General features: G+C 61.7%; 1 protein-coding gene across 1 annotated transcript in view; it reads left to right on the forward strand.

Annotated features, from left to right (window-relative positions):
• Nucleotides 1-6: 6 nt before the first annotated feature.
• NOTCH1 (notch receptor 1) overlaps nt 7-16868 on the forward strand; it is a 51155-nt gene continuing 34293 nt past the window's right edge. Inside the window, 2 exon segments of the mRNA XM_017892998.1 lie at nt 7-93; nt 1710-1788. Of these exon segments, the coding sequence (XP_017748487.1) occupies nt 33-93; nt 1710-1788 (140 nt within the window). The 5' untranslated portion in view covers nt 7-32.

Genomic DNA, 16868 nt, shown 5'->3' on the forward strand with positions numbered 1-16868 from the left:
CGTCCGGGCGCAGAGGGCAGCCGCGGGGAGGCATGCCGCCGCTCCTGGCGCCCCTGCTCTGCCTGGCGCTGCTGCCCGCGCTCGCCGCACGAGGTAGGCGCCCACCCACCCGCGAGCCCCCACTTTCCGGGCCCTTTGGAAACGGCGGCGCCCGGCGCGCGCACCCCGTGGCTGGGAGCGGGCGGCGGGGAGGTCGGCGTGGAGAGGGAAGAGCGGGCGGCCGGGGGCATGGGGTTCTTGGAGTCCCGGGCTGGGGGAGGACCGACCCTCCCCCTCGATCCCCCCGTGGAGGCGGACTCGCGCCGCCCGTGCCTGGAGCCGAGTTTGGAGGCCGGCGTGAGGTGCTGGGGTCCCGGAGGCCCTACCCGGGCCCGCCCTTCACCCGCCGCGCGTGGGGCTTGCCGCCGGTCGGCCGGGCGGGCGGGCAGCCTACTACTTTTCGATTTGAATAGAGTCGGTTTTGGTTTCCTGTTGCTTCTCCGGGCCATTTATCTTCTTTCTTCTTCGCCTCTGGCCCACGCCGGGGCGGATGTTGGGGCGCGGAGTGTGGGCTCCGCGGCGCGGCGTTCGCCTTCACTGACCCGCGCGGCCCGGCTGGGTTCCCGGGCTCCCGGTCGCCCTGCCCGCCGGTGCCCCCCAGCCCAGCTCTCAGTTTGGGGGAGGGGTTTGCGTAAGAAGCCTTCGCGCCGGGGGGGCACTGAACTTTTCCTTTTGCTTTGCAGAGTTGAAGTTTGGAAAGCTTAGGGGTGGAGAGCGGGAGGTGGGTGGGGGGCTCTTACATCTCTCCTCGCCACACATCGAGGGGGGTCTCTGGGGAATCGAGTGATTAATCCACTCTTTCTCCGAGAGTTGCAGGCGAGAATTATCTGTCCTCTTCCAGAAAGTGCTGCTCTATGTCACACCACCCTCCCCCGTTTCTCAGCCCCCGTAAGATGGGGAGGGAGGGGCTTGAGTAATTGATCCCTTCTCGAGATGGGGTCGAATTCCTTCCGAATGGGGACCTTCATCCCCTCCTGTGGGTGTTTGGGGCTGCCCTGGAGATGCGCGCCCGCGGGAGCAGGTATTGGGTGTCGGCAGAGGCGGGGCCGGGTCCCCGGGGTGCAGTCCTGGTGCCCCTGGAGGCGGCCCCGACTCCACAATGGGCCGCTCTGATTCCGAGGCGGAGGCCGGCGCTTTGTTGGCGGGCGGGGCAGCGGGCGAGCAGCTGTCGCATTTTCCCACGGGCGGGAGCTGAGTGTGGCCACCCCCCTCCCCTTCCCGCCGTCCAGCTCTGCCCCCTTGCAGAACGGGTTTGAACAGAGGCAATCTCGGCGGCTGGATGGGGGGCCCTGCCCTGCCAGACTCCCCCAGTGAGCCTCTGGGGTGGGGGGCAACGCTTGGGAGAGTAGCCCACTTTGTCTCTGCTTTTCCCCCACTGCGTCCAGGCGGCACATCAGGCCGCCCCACCCTGCTTCAAGCAGGACGTGTTCCGTGCTGCTCCCCTTCCCCCCATTTCTGACTACAGAACTCTGGGCAGAATGTTGACGCCCTTTGGTTTCATGGTGGGGCTTCCTGTGGACCCCTGCCCTGGTAACCCATGACACTACTCAGAGGCGTCCAGGGTGGGGGAGGACAGTGCCCCTTGGCTGGGTGCGGGTTCCATCTCCAGGGTAACAAGGGCCTTCGGTGGTGCGGGTGAGACTGACCTCTCTTCTCTTGCCCCTGCCTAGGCCCGCGATGCTCCCAGCCGGGTGAGACCTGCCTGAATGGCGGGAAGTGTGAAGCGGCCAATGGCACGGAGGCCTGCGTGTGAGTACCACCCCTGCGGGACCTGTTGCTTTGTTGAGGGCAGAGCCCCTGCCTTCTGCAGCCGCGCAGGGGACAGAACACTAGGGCATTGTCTTCTGGAGATGGCCCAGAGTCTGGGCACGGTCACGTGCTGACTTTTATTGGACAAAGTCTGGCAATTACTTAATCACCAGCAATTATGCTGCGTGTGGAGCTGGTCTGGCTGCTGGGGGCTTGGGCACTCCTTTGTGGGCCACCTCAGGCTCCTGGGTTACTAAGTGGGAGTCCCAGTACCCCAATTCTTCTTAAAGTCCCCAAGAAACAGTTGATCTGTCAGGGGAAGCTCTGGACCATTTACTGAGAAGCCCAGACCCCACCACGCTGCCAACTTGGGGCACCTCCTCTGGGCAAGTGATGCCTCCTGGGCAGGTGATGCCTCCTGGGTGGGTGGTGATGCCTCGGGCTGCTGGTGATGCCTCCTCTTGGTGGGTGATGCCTCCTCTGGGCACAGGTGATGCCTCCTGGGTGGGTGATGCCTTCTGGGCCAGTGGTGATACCTCCTGGGCACAGGTGATGCCTCCTGGGCACAGGTGATGCCTCCTCTGGGTGGGTGATGCCTCCTCTGGGCGGGTAATGCTTCCTCTAGGCACAGGTGATACCTCCTCTAGGCGGGTGATGCCTGCTCTGGGCAGTTGGTGATGCCTCCTGGGCGGGTGATGCCACTTCTGGGTGGGTGATGCCTTCTCTGGGCGGGTGATGCCTCCTCTAGGCACAGGTGATGCCTCCTCTGAGTGGGTGATGCCTCCTCTGGGTGGGTGATGCCCCCTCTGGGCGGGCGATGCCTCTTCGAAGGAAATTGACTCCTCAAAATTGGACCCGCCTTTGGGCTCTCTGTTTGCCCCAGCTCCCTCCTCCTGGCCTCAGGCTGGGGTTGGGGAAGAGAAGGTGGAACTCATCTTTTGGCGCGGGGTGTGGGGTAATTATTGAGTCTGGTTTCTGTCCTGGCATCTGCAAACTCTGACCTCAAAATCCCGTGGCCCTTTTGGTCTGCCAGGCTCAGATGTAAAATGGGCATGGAGGGGGCTGGGAAGTTGCGTGGAACCGCTCCCCCCTGCCTGCCTGTGAGTGCCAGTCGGCGGTGGGGAACTGTTCTGCTGTGGCCGATGCCCTTCAACTTGAGTCCATCCCTGATGAGAATAATGAGGAGGTGTTTGGTGGCTGGAAAAAGAGTTCCCTCCGCCCCCAGGAGCTACAGATGAAGAAATGGCTCCCCAGCCAGTCTGCGCGCCCTCATTCCAACTGTAGAAGGTCCCATTCCCTTGACACACCCCAGCCGGCTCCTGGCCTGGCGGCGACGCCCAGCCTGTGGGCAGCAGCCCCCCTCCTCCCGGCCCCCACCCTCCCCTAAACTGAAGCCAATTAAGCAGGTCCGTGAGCAGTTTAATGGACAAAGCCGACTGTGTCTTTGTCAGACACTAATGAATGCGCACACTACTTTTTTTTTTTTTTTTGCTTTTGGGGCCCCTTCCCCCTGCAGAAGCCGCACGGACGCTTGATGCCCTAAATCTTGTTTCCTTTCATTCAGAGACCGACAGCTGGGATCCAGGGGAAGTGCAGCAGCTATTGTTGGGGGAGGCGGATTAATGCCGTGTGATTAATTATGCGTGGCTTCCCAGAATGTATAACCCCCTTCCCCGCCACCGCACTCCCGGCTTGGACTTTGCCTCCACCCATTCAGGTCTCTGGGAGAACCTTCTTGCTCCTGCAGAGGACTTTGGGAGGGTGGGAGGAATGCCGTGCTGGGAAAATTGGGAGCCTGTTGCTTCTTCTCAGTGGCACTAGGGAGTAGGCACAGCCTGGCCCACAGGGGTCTGGGACTGAGGTCTCCACAGGCCAGAGGGCTGTGCTTTGGGGTACAGATTGCTGCAGCTCCCTGATGTCTGGGCTAAAACCCTGCCACAGGGCCGCAAAACACTGGTGTCATGGGCCCACTCTCCCATTCCCCAAACCTGGGATCCTGGTGAGCTGTTTCCTGCCCAAGCAGGCTGCTGACCAGGGCTTTGGTGCCTGGCCTTGTCCCCTTCGCTGGGGCCTGGCGCCCCCTCCTTCTTGGCGGGAAGCCTGCTTCAGTTTGGCCTGACAGGCAGCCGAGCTCAGCCCACAGAGACCCCATTGTGCACACCCCACAAGTCCAACGAGAAGATGGGACGGAAGCGCGTCCTCAGGCTCCCGCCTCTGGGCTGCAGGGTTGGAGGCCAGGGCCACAGCCGCGTCCGGCTTGCGGAGGCACAGGTCCGGGCTCACACAGCAGTTTGGGGAGCATTGCCACCTCAGGCTCCCTCCCTGGCCTTGAGCCCCACCCAATGTACACCCCTCAGGCGCCTCTGCCTTCCCATTCCTGCTTGTCCTTCTCAGAAGGCCCAGGAGGTCTGTCCAGGAGTTGGCCAGGGCACCTGCAGGAAGCCTGGCTCTCCCAGCAAGGGGAGAAACCCACACTATTTCTCGAAAGCATTTGGGGTGCAGGATCTTGGAGCCCTGCCAGCCTGCGTGTGAATCCCTGCCCCGTGGTATCCAGCTGTGAGCCCGGAAAGAGCTTTGACTTTTGGTGCCAGTTGCTGCTTCTGCTGTAGAAAGGGCATGGTCTTGCTGGGGGTTACAGTGCCTGGCACACTAGTACTGGGTGAATCATTTCTTTCTACCCCAAGCGAAGGAACCTTCACCGGAAGCTGCCAATCAGGTGGTTGCAGAGCTTGGGATTGGAAAAAGTGGTTTTGTTGGTGCAAAATGCCTTCCCAGGAGGTCAGAGTGTCACTGTGGCCTGGTCAGCCAGTGGCCAGGTAGAAAACACCTGGCAGCACGTGCTGGCGGGTGGAGGATGCTTGGTCTCTGGGCACCTGCTGTGTGCGGTGTGGCCGTGGTGGCTGTGGTCGGAGATAGTGGCCTTTTGAGCAGGCCCAGGGGGTCACTGTGGCCCTTGGCTCTTCTCCAGCCCCCTCGTCAGCTCCGTCAGTGTGAGCAGGGGATACTGAAGAGGGCTACCCCTTTTTTGCCTTTGTTTTGAGGAGAGGTGGGAAGAGCTGCAGGGACCTTATCTGTCTGGGTGAGACTGTGTCCTTGGTCTGAAATGCTCTCCTAGGCTGCCTGGGTCTGGACTGGGCGTCGAGGCAGGGGGCGGCTAAGATGTTGCCTGCTGATGGCAGAGTCAGAATTGCACATGGCATCTTCCAGGAGCTGGGAGAAATGAGGGTAGGCTGTCACACCCAGCACCTCCAGGAGGATGTCCAGCTGCCTGCTGGTTGGTGGGCTTTGGACAACTTTGTGTCTGAGGCCTGACCTGGCCACCCACTAGCTCTGTGACCTTGGGTCATCAGGTCATGCAAGCCTCAGTTTCCCCAGCAAGTCAGCCGGGCTGATACACACTGGATCTCTTGGTGGTGCGTGAGGATTGCATGAGAACCGTGTGGAGAGGGCACCTGGTCAGTACTCCTTTCCTCCCTGCCTTCTCCCCGTCGGCTGACAGTGCTGGTTTCCAGAGCCTCCTTCCTGAATGTTTAATTGATTGATGAGTGAATTCAGAGACTCCTAAAGGTGCTGCCTGGTGGGCCGGGCCTGGCACTGCCTGGGGAGGGACTTGCCAGCTCCTGGGAAGTCCATCTCCCAGGATGGCTCCGGTTCTGGAGAAATCCATCTCCCAGGATGGCTCCAGCTCTGGGGAAGTCCATCTCCCAGGATGGCTTCAGTTCACAGACACGTTTGAGCGCCTGCTGTGCGCTGCAGTGTTCTGCTCCAGGGCAGGCCCCCGGTGGGGACAGGGCAGACACGGCCCCTGCTGCCCTGCTCCCGTGAAGTTCACTTCCCAGCAAGGGGTGAGAGAGACACCTGGCTCACGTGTGGGACATGTTGGAGGTGTACCGGTTCGGCGGTGGCCTGGCATAGCTCCTGGCAGCCCCGTAAAGCTGTCTGGATCAGGCACCAGTAAGTGAGAGGAAGAGACCCAGAGAAGTCGCCATCAGCCCCAGGGTCACACAGCGGTGGCAGAGTTCCTACCAGCCCTGCCCCTCTCCTTCTCCCAAGCGAATGTCCCTAACCACAGCCCCAGCCTGCCTGAGCTGCCCCGTCACTTCCCGACTACAAGCGGGCTGGGGGCGTGGCTTCCCCTTAAAAGAGGAGGAAGGAGGCTCAGGCGGGAAGTGACTTGGCCCTGCAGCCGGCCTGGGAGGTTGGGGAGGGACGGGGTATCTCCTGTCACCCGGTCTGGCTGTTTCCATTGAGTCACCTGCCTTGTCTTGGGCGCGGCCAGGGGAGGAACAGGTTGATTCTCCTCCTCGTGCTGAGCTGAGTGGAAAGGTCTGTGACAGGACCTCCTGTTTATGCAGAACCTGGTCTTCAAGGGCGCCCCGGTTAGAAAACATGTTTAAAACATGCAGCGTCCAAGGAGGGCAGATCACCTGAGGTCAGGAGTTCAAGACCAGCCTGGCCAACATGGCAAAACCCCCATCTCTACTAAAAAACAGAAATTACCCAGGCGCAGTGGCATGTGCCTGTAATACCAGCTACTTGGGAAGCTGAGGCAGGAGGATCCTTTGGGGATCCTTTGAACCCAGGAGACGGAAGGTGCAGTGAGTCGAGATCATGTCACTGCACTCTGGGCCTGGGCGACAAAGTGAGACTGTCTCAAAAAACAAAAAAAAAACAAAAAACAACAACAAAAAAAACCCAGGCAGTGTCAAATAGAAAGTCTCACCTACTCAGACTGGGGAGACTTCAGGAACAGGAAGGCCTGGGGCGGAGACTGGGGTGGGAGCCTGGAGAGTTCTGAAGGAAGCTGGCTCCTTGGGGCAGGCCCCGCCTCTGAACAGCGGCCAACATGTTTTCCATTGAAAAAAATAATAATAGAGAAAGAGAGGGAGAAAGAAAAGAGCGACCCTGGCAGGAAGAGGGTAGGGCAGGGCAGGGCAGACAGTGCACTGGGGAAGTGTTTCTACAGGGCAGAGCTGGGCGCAGGGACCCCCAGATGTGGGCAGCAAACTGGAGACCCCCTGGGAGCCGGGACTGGCCTCGTTCCTCATTCCCTGCACCTGTGATGAGCAGTGGCGGCCCCCCAGTGCCCACTGGGCAGTTCCAGGCCGGGCCAAGGGACTGCACCCTTTTGCTGTGGGGAGGGGACCTTTCCTGTTTCATGTCTCGTCTATAAATAGTGAAAGGATGTGGCTTTGCAGAATCGATTGGGTGTCTAGCTTGCCTTCCTCAATAATGCAGCGATGACAGCTCCATGCTCAGGACGCCGCTGTTACCCAGCCTCGTAAAAGCCCTGGCAGGCGGCCGCCCACCCTCCAGGTGTGCCCGTGCTGTTTCATCCCCAGCGCACAGGTGGGAAGGCTGTGGCTGCGAGGGCGTGGGGATCTGAGGCAGGCTGGCGTCAGCTTTCACCTTCATGTGCAGGCGTCTCCAGAACTTTCCGGATCTTTCCCGGGGCTGAGGAGGACATACCAGCAGCTTTCACGAGCAGCTGGCTTTGGGGCGTCACACCTGTGGGCCGGGATGCTTTTGATGGCCTGGAGTTTCCCAGGCAGTGCTGGGGCTTTCTTCCGTGGGACCCAGAGCTCCCAGGGGATGCGAAGCAGGGCTGGCTCTGATTTGCTGTGCTCCCCACACTGTCTCCTCCCTGGGCCTCAGTTTCCCCATCTGTATGTGATTCCCTTCCAACGACAGCCAGCGGGACCCTGGGTCAGGCTGAAGGCGTGGTGGTGGCCGTGGGCCCTGCGGCAAGGCCGGCACCGGGCTCGGTGGTTTTGCCAGCTGGGGAAGGGGCAGTGGCTGCAGGGGTAGGAGGGCGGAGGGAAGCCCTTTCTCAAAGTTGCCTGGTTGGGTTCTCCTTGTGGCCCTGCCCCACCCCACCCTGCTCCCTGGGAGCAAAGGGAGCTAAGGACTAGATCTGGGGGATGCATCTGTATATGGGGGGATTCTGGGGAGGGACTGGGGGGCTCTGATGTGCTGGGGGTGCACAGGGGAGGCTTTGCCTCCGACACCCACACTTACTCATGTTACAAAATTTGCCTTTCTTTTGTTTGTTTGTTTTTTGAGATGGAGTCTTGCTCTGTCACCCAGACTGGAGTGCAGTGATGCAATCTTGGCTCACTGCAACCTCCGCCTCCCACATTCAAGTGATCCTCCTGAGTAGCTGGGACTACAGGCGCACACCACCACTCCCAGCTAATTTTTGTATTTTTAGTAGGGACAAGGTTTCACCATATTGGTCAGGCTGGTCTCAAACTCCTGACCTCAGGTGATCCACCTGCCTCGGCCTCTCAAAGTGCTGGGATTACAAGCGTGAGCCACCGCGCACGGCCACTTTTTTTGTTTTTGGAGATGGGGTCTCATTCTGTCACACAGGCTGGAGTGAAGTGGTGGGATCATGGCCGACTGCAGCCTCAAACTCCTGGGCTCAAGCGATCCTCCTGCCTCCGCCTCCAGAGTAGCTGGGACCACAGGTGTGCACCACCATGCCTCACCAATTTTTAAATTTTTTGCAGAGGTGGGATCTTGTTATGTTACCCAGGCTGAAAATGTGGCTTTTGAACTAAAGCGTGCTATTCATTGGCATCTAGCACATTCACAAGTTCATTCAACCATTGTCTAGTTCCAGGACTTTCTCACTGCACACAACAGAAACTGTACCCAAATACCGTCACTCTTCCCTGACTGCCCCAGCCCCTGGCAACCACTAACCCGCTTTCTGTCTCTATGAATTTGCCTCTTCTGGATGTTGCCTCTGAACGGAATTGTACCGAAGGCGGTCTTTGGCCCCCGGCTTCTTTCACTGAGCGTGATGTGTTTAAGGTTCATCCATGCCACATGTGGACTAGAACTGCATTCTTCTGAGGACTAGATTTTAGCCGCCAAAAGCATCAGGGACTGGCCAGAGGTGGACACCAGCATCCCAGTTCCCAGACAGTCCAGAGGAGGCAATTGTTGGGAGGGCGTCCAGGGTGGCTGCCTGGAAGAGATGGTGCTCACTCTGGGCCGGTGCGGCCACCCAGCAGCCACAGAGCCCCCTGGAGTGAGTCCTGGCACATTACCAGGTGAATCTGTAGGATGGCCTGGCATGTCTGCAGCCCCTGCCCAGCTCAGGACTCCGAGACAGGTTCACAACCTGTCCCTGGGCCTCACCCACGCCAGCCGCCAAGCTCTTCAGCATCCCTCAGCCCACAGGAGGCACGTAATGGGGCCACGGTCACTTCAGCTCCCACACGCCTGGTGCTGTAAGAATGCAGGGTAGATGGTCTTTATTGAGCGTCTACTACATGCTAGACCCTGGGGCATGGGTAGGCACGGCAGATGCTGGCCCCCCTGGGCGAGGGAGGAGCACGCCGCTTCAGAACCAGGCCGCAGGACGGACGGGCTTAGCCATAAGCTGGGGGTGGACACTGCAGCCTCCATGGCCTCCTGCGTGCAAAGTCAGTGCTGTGGGACCCCACCTGGATGCCCCTGCCATGGCCTTCAAGTGAGGCCCACCACGGAGCAGCTTCCACGCTGGCTGGGACAGGGTCAGCAGCAGGGAGCTCCAGACCAAACGAGTGGCAGGGGCTGGGGCAGGGGGGGCAGGGAGGCTTTGGACACATCCAGGAGGCAGGCCAGGCATCTCAGCCCCCATCCGCCTGGTCGACCTGTTCCGGGGCTTTCCCTTCCCTGGACAGAGCTCTGTGTGGTTTTCTCCAGGCTGCTTCTCCCCCCTGGACCCTCAGGGTTAGCTTAGAGTGACTGGCTATGCCCTGGCTGAGACCCAGGCCCGTGTGACACAGGAGAGAGCTAGGAGCCTGGCCCCTCACTCTGAGACACAGATGGTATCCTCTCTGAGTTGCCCTTGGGACAGGGAAGCACCACGTCCCCTGCAGGACACCAGGCCAGCCAGTGGCCCTTGACACCGAGGCCCCGTATGCAGGCAGCTGGGGGACTTCTCCCTGTCAGGCGGATGCGTGAGTGTTAGCATCGGGGTGCCTGGTTGCCCCAGTGGTGGTGGTGCAGGGGAGTTAGGCGGTCCCAGCATTTTGGGGTTGCTTTCTGTGTGTCTCTGAGGCCTGTGGAATTCTGAGAGGAGAAACTCCCCAGCAGTGTCCTCAGTGCACCCCCCCACCCCGCACCCGTTGCTCCTGGGAGGGATCCTGACTGCTCCCCCGACCCTGCACCCATTGCTTCTGGGAGGGAGATTTCTGTAGAGGCCTCATCTCTGAACCCCCAACTCACAGGCTCAGGGGCCCAGGGTTGGGGGCGTCTCGCAGTCTACACTCCAGATTGAGCTCGCACGGTTAAACAAGGCCCTCTCCGCATGCCCTCCCTAATGCAAAGCGGTGGCTTCGCGTGGGTCCCCAAGGGGCCTTGCGAACCCTGGGGGCCCGGCCCCTCCCACCTGGCTGCACCCCTTAGACAGGGGATCCCATCCTGCAAGTCCCCAGCCCTCAGCCTCAGCTGCAGCCCCGACGCCAGGGCTCTCTGGGGCAGGCGTGAGGCAGCAGTTCCCTGAGGTCTGGCCTATGGGGCTGCCCTGCTGTGGTTCCTGCAGTTTCCTGGAAGGAGTTCTGGGGCCTGGTGTCCAGTGGGGCCTGTGGGGAGGGACTAGGGGGGCTCTGTGGGGAGGGGATGGGGGAACTCTGTGGGGAAGAACTGGGGCTCTCTGGGGAGTGCGGATGGGACTGGGGGCTCTGTGGGGAGGGAGTGCGGGGCTCTGTGGGGGAGGGAGTGGGGTGCTCTCTGGGGAGAGACTGGGGGACTCTCTGGGGAGGGGACTGGGGATGGCCCTGTGGGAGCGGACTGGGGGGCTCTGTGGGAGGACTGGGGCCTCTGTGGGGAGGACTGGGGGGCTCTGTGGCGGAGAGGTACTGGGCGGGTTTCTGTGCGGGAGGAGTGGGGGGCTCTCTGGGGAGCGACTGGGGAGGCCCTGTGGGCGCAGGGACTGGGCGGGGATCTGTGGGAGGGACTGGGGGCGGTTCTGTGGGAGCGCGGACTGGGGGGGCTCTGGCTGGGAGGAGGTGGGGGGCTCTGTCGGCGAGGCGAAGTGGGGGCTCTGTGGCGGAGAGACTGGGGGACTCTGTGGGGAGGGACATTTGGGCGTCTGTGGGGAGGGAGGTGGGCTCTGTGGGAGGCGACTGGGGGACTCTGTGGGGAGGACTGGGAGGACTCTGTTGGGAGGGGAGTGGGGGCGTCTGTGGGGAGGGCATGGGCGGCTCTCTGGGGGACTGGGGGGCTCTGATGTGCTGGGGGTGCACAGGGGAGGCTTTGCCTCCGACACCCACACCTGCAGTTCCCAGACACACACAGCAGCCAGGCCCCATCGAGGTCCTCACAATCACAGTCTGCGAGTGACCAGTACCGAGGGCGTCTCTGGATCAGGCCAGGCCCAGATGCTGCATGGACCCTCCCCCAACAGAACCTACCGCCACGGTGGGAACCAGTGGCCACAGAACACTCACCCGGCCTCACCTGTGCGGGGCTGTTCAGACCGCTGGGCCCGGTGGGCGCTGTTCTCACCCAGCGGGAGGCCCGCCGGCTGCTAGGGTGCTTGTTGAGATTTTCCCCCAAGAAATCATTGTGTTGTTGCTTCTGCTCCACCTGGCACTGAGGTTGGCGACAGGCTCCAACCTTGCTCTAATCGGCAGGTGAGAGTTTGTCATCAGACTGTCGTCCCTGTCTACGCTGTCCCCTGGTCTGGGCGTCCGTTGTGCATCTCTGAAGAGCTTGAATTGGTTGTTTAAAGCTGGGTAAATGCCCCCTTGACATTCCGTTGACACTGTCAATTTGCTGAACAAACTTCCACAGGTAGCACAGGAGGCCAGCCTTGCCCTCGCCTGAGCTAAGGCCCGGGGAGGCAGGTCCTGTGTTGAGTCAGCCTTTTTGTGAGTGCAGCGGCCCAGCAGGATGCACCGGGTTTGAGAAGTGGACTCCCCTGTCCCCCGCCACATCCTGAAAGCCCTCAGACATGGAGGGCAGGACGAAGTCGATGGTCACCCTCGTGCCGAGATGACAACTGGGCACAGAGGCGGTGGCTCCCGGCCTCCTGCCCTCTTTCCCATACTGGGGTCACCCAGCGTGACTCATGGCCTGAGCCACAGGCACCTGCCCGGGGAGCCACGGCGGGGAGACCCAGCTTTATTAGAGACGCGTTCGTGCCTCATCAGGTCCAAGGGAGGAGACTGGCACGTCCCTCACTTTCCCTGAAACAGGTTTCCCCACAGCCCAAGCGGACAGGTTAAGGTGCATTTGCAGACAGATGCCTTAGTAGGAGGCTGGAGCTTTCGGCCCAGAATTTTCCCTGCTGTAGGCCCATGGTCACTGAGCCTGCCCGGGGGGCTGTAGGCCCCAAGGAGGTGCCATTGTCCCACTCAAGCCTCAGATGGGTATCCTGCCCTCAACCCTGTGGGAGGCAGCAGCTCAGGCCCCGACCCTGGCCTGCCCTCTCTGAGGCCCCTGTGGCCGTGGCAGGGCAGGGGCCGGGTTTGCCAAACCGTCAAGTGGGCACAGAGACTATCTGGGAAGGAGGTGGGCGGTGAGAGCTGACTCCCCGTAGCCGGGGGACGGATGAGCCCTGTGCGGCACAGCAGGGCCACGCCGCGGGGCCCCCACAAGTTCCGCCCGGTTTCAGCTGTTGACGAGCGGAAGCACAGTTACTGGAAATGAGAGGTTTGGGGGAGCAGCCAGGGCTTGAACACGTGTGGTTTCCCTGACGGCTTTTCAGTAAGAGATGCTGAGTTCAGGCTGGGAGCTGGCTGGTGGGCGGAGGGGGCTGGGCCAGAGTCTGCACCCTGGGCCTCCACTCTCCATCCTTACAGAGGGACCTGGGTTGGTCCCAGCTCCCGGGGTGCAGCCCCTGGCGGTGGCCCCTCCTACTTCCCCTTCAGTGGTGAGAAGGAGGCTGGGTTCATTCCTGTCTGACGAAGGGCCAGGTGGGGAGGCCAGGCGGGACTGAGTGTCCAGGGTCCACGTGGTGGCAGGGCTCAGGCCGTGATAAGGTCCTGTCCTGGCAGCCTCCAGAGTCTGGCCCAGCACAGAGCTCTGCAGCTCTCTGGTGGACGGGCCTGGCTGGGCTGTTGGCAGCCCTGGGGCCAGTGGGCACTGGGAATGAAGGTGGAGGCAGGTGGGTGGCTGCAGGTGACTGGAAGGCCTGGCTCCAGCCTGTAGGGGCTACAGTCCAGGCCGGCCACCCCCTCCAGACCTTCCGCCTTCCAGGCGTGGGGTGGCGCTGGGTCAACACCTCAGGCTGCGCGCTTCTTTCCCCCATGTGGGCTGTGCGACCCTGGGCCACTGCCACCTCTCTGAGGTCCCTTCCTCCTTAGGAGATGGGAGGCGGCCGGGGCCATGAAGTGTCCCCCAGGGCTCCTGACAGTGCCAGCTGCCGTCCTTGCGGCGACTGTCTCCAGTTGTTGCACCTTCTTTTGAGTTGGCAGCAGAGTCGTGGCAGCCGTGGGACGTGTAGCTGGGTCTCAGGCAGCGGCTGCCCGGCTCCCCCGGGGGTGTGTCATCTATGTCATCCACCCTGGAGCCCCTTCCTGGTGCTGTGGAGGCCCCTCCAGGAAGGTCTCTCCCAGAGGCCAGCCCCAGCCACAGGCTCCGGGGAGACCGTGTGGGATTTGCCTGAGGTTGTGATCTATTTGATCCGGGTCATGTGTGGGATTTGGGCGAGGTCCTGCGGGATTGGGTGAGGTAGTGCGAGATATTTGGGCGAGGCCACAAGGCACTGGGCGAGGCTGGGCATCATTCAGTGCCTTGGAGGAACAGAAGTTTTAGGACCTGCCAAGTCCAGCCCAAGAACCCCCAACTTTCCCCACACGGAAAGGTACCCCAGACCGTCCCCGACCTGCGCTAGCCGTCCTGGGACACCCCGGTGTCCCCCAGGTTGTGGCACTGCAGGCCCCTCCCCCAGGGAGGCCCCTCCTCATGGGCCCCTCCCAGGGCTGCGGGCACCTGCCTGGATCCCACTTCCCAAGTGTGTGGTGCCCCAGGTGCCCGGTGACCGCGCTGGGCCTCGGCAGAGTGAGGCTCTGAGGGGGTGCCAGGGGCACAGTGGGCCTGTATGTGAGCCGGACTGGGCGCTGGGACTGGGCCGGCAGGTGAGGAGTGTTCCAAGAGGAGGATACCTGGGCTCGGATTCCTGGGCTCGGAGGACCCTCTGTGTCTCATGTGGTCAGACAGCGGGGAGCCGGCGGGTGTGATGGGGACGGGGTGACCTCTGGGGCCACCACGGAAACCGCTGTCCATCTGTGGCCGAGTCGGGAGGCAGCACGGAGGTGTCCTCGCGGTTTCCCGGGACGGGCGAGAGGAGGCACAGGATGGTGGTGTCTGCCCCGGGGAGGCCAGGAGTGCTCCTCTGGCAGCGTGGGTTTCGGCTTCGTCCCTCGTTCACCAGTGCCGATGCCCCGCGGGTGCTGTGGGTGAATGGGCGTGGGTGCCCTCCTGCTGGGCGGGAGGAAGAAAGGGGAGCGGGAGGCTGGGCCTCTCTCACGCAGGGCCCTGCCCCCACCACCCTAGGGTTTTGTGTTTCGGTGGAGTGTAAGAACGCTTTGTCTGCTCCAGACTTCCCAGTCCTGGAAGATCAGGTGGTCAGGCAGAACATCCAGGCCGTCTGGGTGGGGCTGGGGGTGCGGGGGACACGCGCCTTCCTCCTCTTTCCCAGGGAGCGTCTGCCGCTCCTGCGCCACCCTGGGAAGCTGCCCTGCCCTGCCCCGCTCTGGTCCCCATCAGCAGGAGCGGTTCTGAGCTGCCTTCAGACTGGGGTGGTGTGCTGGGAATACCTGCCCCATTTTCTCACCGGTGAAATGGGCCCATTACACGCCCCCAGGGCGGTTGTGGGGTCCCATGAGACAGAGCTTGGAAAGCCCGAGTGTAGGTCAGGCCAGGAGGGGCGTGGGCTCAGTGTCTTCATCCCTGGGCTGGTGTGTGCTGGGCAGATGTCTAGGGGTCCCGCCCTTCCCTGCAGCACTTTTTTTTTTTTTTTTTTTGAGACGGAGTCTCGCTCCATCCCACAGGCTGGAGTGCAATGGCCGAATCTCAGCTCACTGCAAGCTCTGCCTCCCGGGTTCACACCATTCTCCTGCCTCAGCCTCCCGAGTAGCTGGAACTACAGGCACCCGCCACCACGCCCGGCTAGTTTTTTGTATTTTTTAGTAGAGACGGGGTTTCACCGTGTTAGCCAGGATGGTCTCGATCTCCTGACCTCGTGATTCGCCCGTCTCGGCCTCCCAAAGTGCTGGGATTACAGGCGTGAGCCACCGTGCCCGGCCTGCTGCAGCATTCTTAACAAGGATGCTGGACATGGAGCCAGCACCTCCAGGTGACTGCTCCGCTGGCTGTGGGGCTCACTCCAGAGGAGAACAGGAGGCCCTCCGGGCAGCCCCTTTCCGCCGCCCCCAGCGACAGGATCTGTTCGGAGCAGTGGTGGGAAGTCTCCAGATGCCTGTCAGGCACTGGCCCGGAGCGCAGCCTGTGGTGCCCGACTTCATTCGTGGAGTGTGGGTTGAGCCTTCCAGCAGCGCTGCTGTGGGCCTGTCCGTTGCCTTCCCTGCCCCTGAGCCATCGTGGGGTGCAGAGCTGGACTGGGTCTTCTTAGGAGCAGAGGCCCGGCGTGTCGTGACCATCTCGGCCTCTCCAGCGCAAGAGGCTTTTCCACATGAGTCCCTAGGGGCCGTTGGGGTGACCGGCATCAGGGAGGCCCAGGGCAGGATGCACATGCCTGCTTTTGGGGGGCCCGTGTGGGAAATCCCCACAGTGGAGCAACAGGTGGGGCTCCAGCAGGCGTTTTTCATACTCCAAACAGCCTGCGGGGCACTTTGGTGACACCTGGCTCCTGGTGTCCCGGAGCCTGTTGGGCTGTGCCTTGGCATTTGGGGGAGGGGCTGGCCACATGCCCCCCAGAGCGGCCACCCCAGCTCTGCCGTCTCCACGGGCCTTCTGTCCGTCAGATGTGGGCAGCCGTTCCCACGTCGGGTGAGGGCGCCTCTGTGGGGCATTGTTTTCCTGGCTGCGGGAAAGGTGACTTCCTGGGAGGACAGGTTCTGTCCCCATCCCGCCTCCCACACAAAGGGTTTCCCTGGAGCCAGAGGAGGAAACCTGGTCTTCCTGCACTTCCTCCTTCAGCACATTTTACACTATCCGAGGATGCAACTGGGGGAAAAGATTTGCAGACAAAAGAGCCGGGGGTGCCGGCAACAGCTGTTTGGGCCGGAAAGCCCGGCCCCGGCTCAGACTCTGGCTGGGTCCCTGCGCTGTGGCAGGCCGGCCACGACCCCCGCCCCACCCAACTCAGCCCCCTGCTGCCTGTTGTCTCAGGAGTGGTGGCTGTTTGGGGCTAGCCCTTTTTCTGGACCCCCACCTCCCTGAAGTCCCCACTGCCCCTTTCCTCCTTCCTGGGGCCCTGGGAGCCAGGGCAGGGCCCCTGCGCAGCTTTCAGCAGCTCCAGCCCAACGGCTGCAGGGGCTGAGGAAGACCACAGCTCAGGTGGGACCACAGGTGGTGGCTGGAAGCAGCCATCCCACATTGCCGCCCCCAAACTGGTGGTTTTGTGCCCCAATGGTGAGCAGGCCTGGCGGTGCTGGGCTACTGTGGGTCCCCTTGGCCCCTTTCGTGCCTGCATCCCTCTCTCCTGTCCAAGGTGGGGAAGGAAGCTGGGAGCAGAGAGGGAAGAAAGACCCGGTGGCTGCAGGGCACCTTTCAAAGCCTCCCGGCCACTGCAGAGGCTCCAGCCAGCTGTTTCAAAAGGGCTTGGGGCCGGGCGCGGTGGCTCAAGCCTGTAATCCCAGCACTTTGGGAGGCCGAGACAGGCGGATCACGAGGTCAGGAGATCGAGACCATCCTGGCTAACACGGTGAAACCCCGTCTCTACTAAAAAAAAATACAAAAAAACTAGCCGGGCGAGGTGGTGGGCGCCTGTAGTCCCAGCTACTCTGGAGGCTGAGGCAGGAGAATAGGGTGAACCCGGGAGGCGGAGCTTGCAATGAGCTGAGATCCGGCCACTGCACTCCAGCCTGGGTGACAGAGCGAGACTCCGTCTCAAAAAAAAATAAAAAAATAAAAATGATAATAATAATATTAACAATATTAATAATATATATTAA

This window comes from Rhinopithecus bieti, unplaced genomic scaffold, assembly GCF_001698545.2.
Source record: "Rhinopithecus bieti isolate Rb0 unplaced genomic scaffold, ASM169854v2 scaffold_23276, whole genome shotgun sequence".
Lineage (NCBI taxonomy): Eukaryota > Metazoa > Chordata > Mammalia > Primates > Cercopithecidae > Rhinopithecus > Rhinopithecus bieti.